The sequence below is a fragment of the Kwoniella dejecticola genome, chromosome 4 (assembly GCF_000512565.2).
Source record: "Kwoniella dejecticola CBS 10117 chromosome 4, complete sequence".
Taxonomy (NCBI): domain Eukaryota; kingdom Fungi; phylum Basidiomycota; class Tremellomycetes; order Tremellales; family Cryptococcaceae; genus Kwoniella; species Kwoniella dejecticola.
Window position 1 is genome coordinate 1,334,624 of NC_089304.1, and position 10,637 is coordinate 1,345,260.

At 47.4% G+C, this 10,637-nt stretch overlaps 6 protein-coding genes across 6 annotated transcripts; 4 read left to right on the forward strand and 2 right to left on the reverse strand.

Annotated features, from left to right (window-relative positions):
• Window positions 1-30: 30 nt before the first annotated feature.
• Window positions 31-1,259, forward strand: I303_103764 (uncharacterized protein; the record flags this gene model as incomplete). Its single annotated transcript, XM_018407098.1, has 5 exons — window positions 31-132; window positions 193-262; window positions 363-621; window positions 697-804; window positions 917-1,259. 5 exons carry the CDS (start codon window positions 31-33, stop codon window positions 1,257-1,259), a joined length of 882 nt encoding a protein of 293 aa, XP_018263906.1.
• A 532-nt stretch (window positions 1,260-1,791) lies between these two features.
• I303_103765 (uncharacterized protein) lies at window positions 1,792-3,314 on the forward strand (the record flags this gene model as incomplete). Its single annotated transcript, XM_018407099.1, has 3 exons — window positions 1,792-1,941; window positions 2,201-2,424; window positions 2,501-3,314. 3 exons carry the CDS (start codon window positions 1,792-1,794, stop codon window positions 3,312-3,314), a joined length of 1,188 nt encoding a protein of 395 aa, XP_018263907.1.
• A 583-nt stretch (window positions 3,315-3,897) lies between these two features.
• I303_103766 (uncharacterized protein) lies at window positions 3,898-4,869 on the reverse strand (the record flags this gene model as incomplete). The annotated part of the gene is made up of 1 exon (XM_018407100.1): window positions 3,898-4,869. The coding sequence occupies one exon, from the start codon at window positions 4,867-4,869 to the stop codon at window positions 3,898-3,900; it is 972 nt and encodes a 323-aa protein (XP_018263908.1).
• A 949-nt stretch (window positions 4,870-5,818) lies between these two features.
• On the forward strand, window positions 5,819-6,932 carry I303_103767 (uncharacterized protein; the record flags this gene model as incomplete). Its single annotated transcript, XM_018407101.1, has 4 exons — window positions 5,819-6,072; window positions 6,143-6,388; window positions 6,468-6,542; window positions 6,605-6,932. 4 exons carry the CDS (start codon window positions 5,819-5,821, stop codon window positions 6,930-6,932), a joined length of 903 nt encoding a protein of 300 aa, XP_018263909.1.
• Window positions 6,933-7,540: 608 nt separating this feature from the next.
• On the forward strand, window positions 7,541-8,717 carry I303_103768 (uncharacterized protein; the record flags this gene model as incomplete). Its single annotated transcript, XM_018407102.1, has 4 exons — window positions 7,541-7,773; window positions 7,894-8,139; window positions 8,218-8,292; window positions 8,384-8,717. The coding sequence occupies 4 exons, from the start codon at window positions 7,541-7,543 to the stop codon at window positions 8,715-8,717; spliced, it is 888 nt and encodes a 295-aa protein (XP_018263910.1).
• A 1,456-nt stretch (window positions 8,718-10,173) lies between these two features.
• I303_103769 (uncharacterized protein) lies at window positions 10,174-10,629 on the reverse strand (the record flags this gene model as incomplete). The annotated part of the gene is made up of 1 exon (XM_018407103.1): window positions 10,174-10,629. One exon carries the CDS (start codon window positions 10,627-10,629, stop codon window positions 10,174-10,176), a length of 456 nt encoding a protein of 151 aa, XP_018263911.1.
• Window positions 10,630-10,637: the final 8 nt, after the last annotated feature.

Here is a 10,637-nt window from a genome sequence, read left to right on the forward strand (position 1 = left end):
TCCCTACCCAACGCCCTCCACCTCCACACAATGTCCGTTGATCTGCAACAATCCCTCTCGGAGCTGCAACAGGCATTCGACGCACCTGGTGGATCGAGGGACGACGTGTCCAAGAGGCTGGCCAAGCTGAAGGTCAGTCTCTCGTAAACTATGTGAAGTAGAGATCCTCCAGCTGACGCTTGATTCACATAGCTCGAATTGGCCCAATCTGGATTGTACTTCGCTCCTCCCACCGCCAATCCTCAGGATCTCGTAGCAGCGCGTAAGCCTTGATAAATTGTGCTGTTATCTTGCATTCCGCGAAGAGATTCAGCAGTTAAACAAGCGCATCACTTGGAAGCTGACACCTTTTGCGGAATTAGGATCTATATTGGAGATCGGAACATTCCATTCCCTTCGTCAAGGAAACCTCAAATCATACGCACAATACAATTCCGCTTTACAACCTTTCTACGATAACCTATCCTCCATCATCCCCGAATCCCCAAACCGTCCGATAACTCTAGGCTTGCACCTGTTGTCGCTGCTAAGTCAAGGATTATTAACCCAATTTCATACCTTGCTGGAATCACTCAAAATTGAGCAATTGAGCGATGTCTTCGTAAAATTACCAGTTGACCTGTAAGTCTAGCTTAACTCATCGATACTCAATCAGAACATCGGATCGGGACATGCTGACGGTCTTATGCCCCACAGGGAAAGATGGTTGATGGAGGGAGCATATAACAAGGTGTATCGAGCGAAAGATAGAGTTCCAAGGGAAGAATTCGGTTTCTTACTTGAGAAATTGATGGGGACTGTCCGGTGAGTTTAGATCTGAACATAAAATAGTGTCCACTTTGTTACAGGTGTCTTTCTCGTTGCTACTTGTATTTTAGTGAGAAGGCCGAGCTGATATGTCATATAATGGTTGTAGAGTCCAAATAGCGACAACCATTGAAACATCCTACAAATCCCTTCCACTCAAATCAGCACTGTCCCTCCTATTCTTCAACTCTAACGAAATCTCCAAATTGACCGAATTCACCTCAGCCAGACAATGGGAATTATCACCATCCACACAAATGTTCACTTTCCCAGCATCGAGCAAGCCAGATATAGCGTTAGCTGCTCAATTCCCATCCAATGGCGATGCAAGTGAGACCAACAACATCAATTTCGATCTGTTAAAAGGGCACGGAGTCAGTAGGGGAACGCCGATGGAGTTTATGGTGGGACCTGCTCTTCAATTGGCTCAACAATTAGAAGCTATCGTGTAAAGCAGCAATGACAGTAGAAGAAGTAGAAGGAAACGATAGATTGTACATATCAGTTGAGTATGAGCATGTAAACATTGCATATATCAAATGGTCGTATCACCATGAAAATACTGATTCGTCCTTACTGACTGGTGCCGCTGCTTCGATTGTTGATTGGGCTAACGTTGCATTAGGTTAAAAAAAGTGAGAGGGGTGAGGGAAAAACGCAGCTGAGCTGTCAAATGGAATCGATTCCATCGATCTCTACTGCGATCGAAAGGATATAACATCAAGGTGAAGGTGAAACATGACGTCCTTTGGCTGATCTGATTTATCAAGCATCATCCATCATCCATCAACCGCTTGGACCTTGTTGACTCAATTTTGCTTGATTCCACTCCACTATCCATCAAACTCAGTTTTCTCAAGTTCGAGCGCCCACCGCCTTGTTTCTCTCTACTACTCGTTATTAATTCTTCACCTTTTTCACTTTCTTCACCTTCAATCAAACATCTGTATTTCTTGCAATTTTCGAGTCCACCATACCGTCAAGATGTCTGATACAGCTCAATGCGACCATCAGCACATGGACAACGGAGATGGGAAAGACCACTCTTGTAATTTCCAGGATTTTCCAGTGGAGATCATCAAACTGATTGTCAAGTACTCTGCGAAGAAGTACCCCTGGTTATTCGTATGCAAGGTGAGCGACTCTCTTTCCTGATCAGCCCGGGCTGTCACGTATCTCCGACTGTAGCTCGCCGAGAAGCGATGTTGGGACCCATGTTTGTTCAGGGTGGGACCTCATCATCATACAGTATCACGAGCTGACGAGAGAATTGATTGGGTTACATTCAACAATCATTCCAGCTGGTCAATTCATCTACCTCGAGGAATTCACGAAGGACAATCCGAGAAAAGATATCATCTTCCGCTCTAAGGAAGCTGATAATCGACTTCAGCGATCTTTCACCGAGATCATCTCGTTGTTTAACGGGTTGATCAACGATCAACAATCGAATCATCCGGTAAATACCCTCGCGAAAGCATTCCAGCATGTTCTCAACAAAGAGAGGAACCACGATAGCTCCTCAGACGAGAAAAATGGACACCCTGTCAAGTTGGAATTTCTGAAGATCATCAAATCGCTTGATTTGACTACTGAAGGTATTTCCGCTATCAGTCGGTGAGTCCATTACTATCCGACCCATATTCTCCTCCTGGACGACGAAGCTGATTATAGGACTTTGGCGAACACATAGAAAAGCGAAATCAACCGACGTACACCAACTTGTTCAAGCGTTCGAACGATGCCATAGCCAAGATATTGTCGTCTTTCCCGGTCTCAAACATCTCACATTTGACATTTCGGGAACCAAGATCCAAGATCCCTTATTCATGCTGAAGCTCGTCAAGTCTATCACCAACGTCAGCCAGCCAGAATATTTCTGCTGGACATACGACTATCCCTTATGGTATCACTTCAAGGGTAAAACGCCTGTGCACGGCTTACCTACCGATCTCAATGAGCTTCGACTCACTTTCGCCAACGGTCATCTACCTAAAGTTGTCATCCATCACATTAAGGCAAAACCCAACACGGCGATTTTTCCGGTCTACGGTACCCTCAACCGGTTCGATTTCTGCTACAGAGCCAAAGTATGGGGCGTGATGAAGCTCGACGACTGCGTTCAATTTTTCACTCAGATCCTCAGACCCCACATCACCGATACAGGCGATTCCACCAACTTGAAAAATGCCACGAAATATCAATTCCAAAGTTTTTGCAGTGCTTGGCTGTGGATTCCCGACGAACCATCGGTCAAGAAGAAGGCGGAAATCCTTACGAATAGATTGATCGAGGTTTACCCTTCTCTCAGAGGCAGATTAGAATTCTTGGAAGTGGGTATGGAACATCATCAGTCAATGCCTTGCCAAGGCTGTGGCAGAACCATGTCGGCGTACATGACCCTCATCATGAACAATTTCACATGGAAAAAAGTTGATATGGGCCCGAACGAGGATCCGGATAACCCGTGGATGATGGGATTCATGACTGGCCCAAAAACAAAGTAGACTCACAATATGCGGCGGGTCCACTAGGCTGGTCCATCGACATTAACCTACCCGCCAGCTTCACAGAGCAGAATCTCACCTGCAATTATTGAAACATTCACTAAATTATGACTTCGGAAAATTTTAAGTATCTTGATACATCCGACCTGCGCTATTTCCAATACTGATCTGATCATCGCATCGGACCATACTATGCACTGTATACATCACAACATCTTATTGGGCACCTACAACTGGCTAGACTGACCGCTCGTACTGCATCAGAGCAGAATTCGCACGCAGCTGTTTCGCTTAAGCAGCGAATTTTGGACAGCTGCTCCTGCAACGAGGCGCGAGTAAATTTCACCTCAGCGTCAGGGGCTTTGGAATCGACAAGGCCGAGTAGCTTGTGACGATCAGATTGCAGAACGTCACAAACTTCATCATGCATCTGCAAAATTGAGAAAGAATGAAACATATCATAATCATCCATGAAGTCCAGTCTCGTCTGACTGTCACCCAGTTCTGGACTGCAATTAGTGGTAACTGGTCAACCTTGTATCCGAATACCTCTTGGCGATACAACGATAGTATGATCCTGACTTCACTCGAGCCAACCCTCATTGGCGTGATCTCTAGCAAAATAGTATCCGGGGGGCGGATTTGCGTGACGGATTTCCCAAGTCTCATCGGGGACGGGAGGAGCACCAGATGCTGGAACCGAGTTCTGATAAGCCCATGACTCCTCCGGGGTAAATCCTATCCAGTTGAGGGTGATTGTATGCGAAGGTGATAATCCCAATCTTTGTGAATGTTCATCTCCTCCAGGTGTGACCGTGTATAGGGTCGATCTAGATCTGAGCGGCTCGATCGCTGATCTGTTCAAAATACTTACCCCATCGACCTCAGAGCTCACAGGATCATCCTGAGCAGGTTCACTTTTGAGAAAATCAGAGAATTGTCCGGGGGAGACAACGCTCATCTTGTAAGCCTTGTACATCAGCTCCTCGTTCCCCGCTTGGTGACCTCTGATTCCCGGCCCCCTGCGAAGGTGCACTTCAACGTCGTCCCCTAGATTGAAATAGTGCTTGTACTGGATAGTCTTCAAATGGGAGGCGTATCTGCCAATATCAGGCTCGTCAGGGGCGAAATCAACTTTTTCGATCATTTCGGAGGTGAAATAGAGCAAGGCGTCTCTCATGAATATTTTGTCTTGGTCTTGTCGTGGATTAAGAGACGAATCACCGTTTTCTAAGTTGCCAGGAATGACGCCAGAAGCAGAGTCGACGATCTCGGTCTCGGGCGAAAGCGAGTACAGTGTGCCATATGGGGCAACGACAGGATCTCCCCAACCCGAGCCCGATCGTCCGCCGGTCCTCCGCTGAGCGTAGTCGGTATCCGACTTTAGCCAATGCGGACTACTTGCGTGATGATCATAGTGCCACCCTTGTACGGTGTATCCTTCTTTGGTAAGAACAGGATACAGGGTGACGGTGGTGTATAGCATCGCGTCTGTCGAGCTGATAGGAGAGCGGTATGTATTAGCAGAACCTGCATCTGGTTGCGGAATATCCATCGTGGCTATTGTGAGTTATGGCCGTAGAAGCGCTTGGGCAGGGACGTCTACTGTAGACTTATAGGGAAATCAGCTTGTGAGTGCTGGTGGGCTTCCAAGGCACGCAGAGATGGTCAGCAAAAGAGTACTGGAGTGGGTTGTGGTACGAACGAACATATTCCAAGCGACCGGGGAAAGCTGGCATTATATATGTATAATACTTAGACCAGGACAAGCAATACAACAGGGCATGAGGAAGTCAACTCGTCATGTCGCCTTCTGATTCTATCAAAAGAGACCAGCACAATGGATGATTTACGACCTTTGCGCGTCACCGGGCGTCATGCGCGCTTGCATCAAACTCCTAACTGACATTCATCAGCCTTCGATGCCACCTCCGAGGACAAGCCCGGTTGTAGTGTCTTCGGTGCTTCATGACAAGGGATGTATGTGCACATATGTGGACTGCATTGCGTCAGAGCACACGTCTCGTCATGTTCCCTGACAAAGGTTGTCGATTTGTGGCATTTGAACTACTGTATGGTTCCATGTCGTATAATTCACAAATTCACAGCTGACAGATACTGTAGCCACGTATGCTGAGCTTTCCGCCGGCAAGTCAAAGGAGTGTGATCGGTACCTGAGCAACCTCGAATTAGTGATTGCTTGATAATGACCATCAAGAATGAACCCTGTGCTGATGAATTTCGCGATGCGTAGTGATACAGATTACTCGAATGATGGGATTGATTATCAAGATGACTCGAAAATCGTCATCATGATGACATAAATCCATATCGCTGATTATAGATGGCTATGTGGGTGACGCTGACTTATTGTTGTAGCTGTCTGGAAGCTGTTCAGCGTGTACATGGACCGGTATATAAGACATCTATCATGCCTCGAGCTTGCATCGCGGACATGAAGACAAATCACAGACTGTTGAGCGCATTGTCAGAGGATTGTCAAAATGGTCTCGACTCCTCAGCAAAGCACGACCGTCCCTACCATCGGATTCTTGGGGTATTCCGGATTAGTCGGCAAACACATCCTACCTGAACTCATCAAACAGCATGATCTCGGTACTCTTGATTTGGTCATCTTGCACAGAGAAGCCAGCGACTTGTCCCTAATTCCTGATCATATCGAGAGAAGGACTATCACTTTAGACGCGGCTGATTTGGAGAAAAACCGGGAGATTGTTGGAGATCTAGACGTTGTTTTGTAAGTTATCCTCGCTCGTCTAGAATCTTGAAGGCGGTGTTGTACAGTATGCTGAGGCTTTGACTTGCAGATCAGCAGTGGGCGCTGCGGGATTCGAGGATCAGACTCATCTGATTGATGCACTAGAAGGATCGAAACGATTGAAAACGTTCATTCACTCTGATTTCGGTGTCAATTTCACATCGGAGGAATTGCAAACTCCTGGACTCAAGATTGTGCAGATCAAGGAGACCATTATCGGATATGCAAAAGAGAAGGGTGTGCCTCTGACGTCTGTTCGGACTGGAATCTTCGATTTATTGGTATTCATGTTCTTGTGAGTTCACTTTCTATTTTCTGACCGTGACACGTAGGTCCTGAGACTGACGAGACAATGGTCATTTCATCATGTGCAGCGCCGCTGGAACCGATATCAAAAATAATAAGCAATTGATGTTTCGCGACTCCCTGAAGAATCCACTGAGGATAACGTGAGTCGTTTACTAGGTAAAAACAGAAAGAGGAAGCGACTGATCGGAAGGTATCAATGTAGTACTTTGCCGTACCTTGGTTATGCGGTCGCTCAACTTTTGACACGACCCGATCAATTCACAAATCAGACCGTCCAGCTGTACGATTTCGCTCCTTCAGGTCAAGAGCTTGTCGATGCTCTCACGGACATCAAGAACCGGGGGCCTGCTGAAATGACTCCGTACGCGGAAGAGGACTATCAGCAAGATCTCAAGGGAGACATCAAGACTGCGATCAGAGCTGCCTTCCGAGCGAAGTGGGGTGACGATCAGTGGGGTGCATCAGATGTTCCTCCTATCCAAGGATGGGAATCACAGAGCCTGGTCGATCTGATCAGAAGCTATGCCTGAGTAGCTTGGAGACCTGCGATGGAAATACAAAGGAAGAATGTCTACGGCGGACAATACCTTAGCGAGCTAGACAGTAGAGAGACATAAGAATGGGATGCGCATGCACGTACTCACATCATTGATTGATAAGACAACAAATCACCTTTCCGACGGCATGTGAGTTCAAAAGACCAATCAACGTAATGGTGATCCCTGTGCCTGGGAAACCCGACAGAATTGATAGCGCAATTTGTAATCATAATCTGATACCCGGATGGATGATTGATAATCATCCGAAAGAGTAGTAGTCGGCTTGATTCGTTCTAATTATGGCTAAGAATGAGGTCAGGTGAGGTGACGCGGTGAAAGCATGATCGATGAATGGGATCGGATCACTACATCTGATGTGATTACTCAAGATGAAGCAACGCTCGATTGTGTCGACGTTGCGTGATTACAGATCAACACAAACATATAAATAGCTGTTGACGATTAACGGAATAAAATCACTGCCAGCCACTACAACACATTGTCACATCTGTCAAAGCTCAGCCATTCATTCATTCATTCATCAACCTCATCCTGCAATCGATTCCTAAGCTGTTGAGATCAATCTTCAATAAGAAACCATGTCTTCAGTGCCCGTCATCGGACATATCGGCTACTCTGGTCTAGTCGGAAAATCGATCTTGACCAACTTATTGGAACACCACAAAGCCGGCAAAGTCAGATTGGTGGTGCTCTACAGAGAGGGTAGCGATCTTTCTCAGATCCCTGATGATGTGGAGAAGCGACTCGTTCAGCTAGATGATAGTGGAGCTGAGCAGAATAAGAAAGCTGTAGAAGGCTTGGAAGTGTTGTTGTGAGTTGTCCATTCCCGTATCCGCGCCTCTTTCTACCCCAAGTCAGTTCCACAGACAGCGAGACTGGACGTCGCCTACTTGCACAGTGATTACATGTTGACGTTCACGATCCATAATAGGTCAACAGTTGGAGCAGCAGGTCTCAAAGCCCAGACATACCTTATTGACGCCTTGGAAGGATCGAAGGCTTTGAAGACATTTGTTCACTCTGATTTCGGAACGAACTGGAGCGCGAAAGAGCTGGAAGCTCCAGGTTTGGCAGTCATCAAAGTCAAGGAGCACGTGGTGGAGCACGCTGAGAAGAAGGGTGTCCCAATCACCAATATCAGAGTAGGCGCATTCGATGTTTACGTCTTCAAGTTCCAGTGAGTCTACTGAAACTTTTTGACACAAGCTGGCGGTGTCAGGAGCCTGAACTGATCTTTATTGTTCTACATGGCCAGAGCCGGAGGTACCGATATCAAAGGTAATAAACAGCAAATCTTCAGAAACTCGTTGAAGAACCCACTCAGAATCACGTACGTCTGAGTACCTGCTCTTTTCTCGTTCACAAGATTTTGGATCCCTCAGCCTATTGATGATGACAATTGACGTGGTTTCGTTCTACAGCTCGATCCCATACTTGGGTTATGCGACCGCTCAGCTCCTTCTCAAGCCTCAACAGCTAGTCAACCAAACCATCCAATTATACGATTTCTCGCCAACGGGCCAGGACTTCGTAGATGCGCTTACCAAGATCAACGGATCGCAGGCTGTGATCACGCATTATAGTGAAGAACAATATCAAGCTGATTTGAAAGCTGGACCGGGCCAGGCGATCGGGGCAGCGATCAAGGCTAAATGGGGAGACGATAATTGGGGACCGGACGGTGTACCGGATATCGAAGGATGGAAATCCAAATCTTTCGAAGAATTGGCTAAAGAGTGGGCTGCTCAAGTGTAGTGCGGTGCTGGACATATTTAGAGGGTATGGACATGTTAGTTCTTCCAGGTCAAGGGCGAGTTACGGTTTTTGGATGACTTAGGAAGAAGTAAAAGATGCATAGCATGTCATGATATCAATCAATCATATCGTAGTTGTGCAATACTGCATCCTCCCCGCGGAACGCTTACATGTATGTTGTCTGAGGTGTGGCACATGTGTCAAACAGCTTAACGAACATCACTGCCTTTTCTTAGTAAGTGTAGGAGCCTGGCGGATACACGTGGACAGGATCAGATGAACTAGGGCGTAACATTATCGATCCCCAAGTATGCTACAGAACATAGGAGACCCAAGCTGGATCACTGGTCCCTGCAAGGTAGTCTTCGCCTGTCTCGTGTTCCAGGGAGCTGTCGCAATGTGTCCGGCTTGATGATTATTGAGGCTTGTGTTCCGGTCTAAGCCGCATTTATTCAGTTGTCGTGACGACAGGTCCCCAAACGATGCTCGCACATTTGCGGAGGCAACGAATATCTACAAACCCAGGTCTTTGTTTTTCTCAGACGGGCTGAAGAGTATAATCGTCACTTTCGTTCAGATCACATGGCTGAGCGTCTGAGGCGGATGAAGGTCCACGGAAACGCTCTGCTCAATGCGGTGTGTGCTGAGGGCTGGCTCTTCAGGAAGTGTTGCAAACGATGTTGCATACAAGAAGTAAAGAAGAGTAAGCGCGAGTATGAAGATTTTATCTGGTCAACCGAGTCCATGCCTCAGAACTAAGGACAGATGGCGGCAGGGCTCACCCTGTACTGCGGGAGACAGCTGTTGCATAGGCAGAGAAGAAGATTGTTTGGCCAACAGGGGAGATCTCTACACAGAAGAATACGAGATACTGTATCCGGTCGCATCCGCGCATGAGAAGCTATTTTAATCCTCCTCGATGTGGCGATCTTTGTCAATGTACAGTACAGTATCGCACCTGATTCGATGTTTGTTCAAGACTGGTGCCAATACCACTAAAAGGGAGCCGGAGTATGAAGGACCGGACTACGAGCGGAAATGGCGTCCCATCCGGCAGGGGATAATCGAAGAAGACCCAAGTCCTCCGGCCCCTGAGTTTCTCCCTCTGTATCCAGCTCTTCTTGGTCTTCATCCCGAAACACAGGTAGGGGAGCATGGACCGAGGTCAAAACGCTTGGTGAGCGGCCTGGAGTGTTCAAGAGACTAGGTACCGCTGAAATTCCTGTGAAGCTGACACCGGTTCTCAATGGGGTCCACAATGAGGGAATGTCTACTTGATTCGCCAAGTAATTCGGATCGGACAGAGGGCTGTGAGTAGGTTCATCAAGATACACATCGATGAGCCAAGTAACCTCGTCTGCGTCTCTGATATGATAGCTCTCAGGCCTGGCCGCAAATGGCGTGAACGTGCTATTGAAAGCTTCCTGGGGCTTGATACAAGTGCCCCAAGTACCACTCATGGGCTGATTTTCTTCGAAAAGCCCGTTTGTGGTGGAGGTCCGTAGAAAGCGATTGTGTGCTGTTGGTTTGGGCATCTACACCGGGAGGAAGCGGAGGAAGGTGCCTTGACTCTTGAGGCTGGCGCAAGGAGACTCATCCATAAATGATGGTTCAATATAGGCTTGAAATTGGGATCTTGTTCCCGCTCATCGCTATCCAAAGAAGCGGGATCGAACTTGTAATGATGACGAGGTCGGAAAGCAGTGATGACCGCGGAATCGGGAAAGTCGCTGAGACAAAAGGAAGAACAATCTTGACCCCTAAGAGGTAGGTTGAGCTTGCCGCCTGTGCCTCGCTCAAGGATGTACCCGGAATCCTTCTTGACCCGTAGTCTGGTGAAGACGCTCATGCCCAGATCCGGGGCGAAAGTCGCGGGAGTGATCGAGCCGAATCGTCGTTGAAATTCTGACATGGTATAAA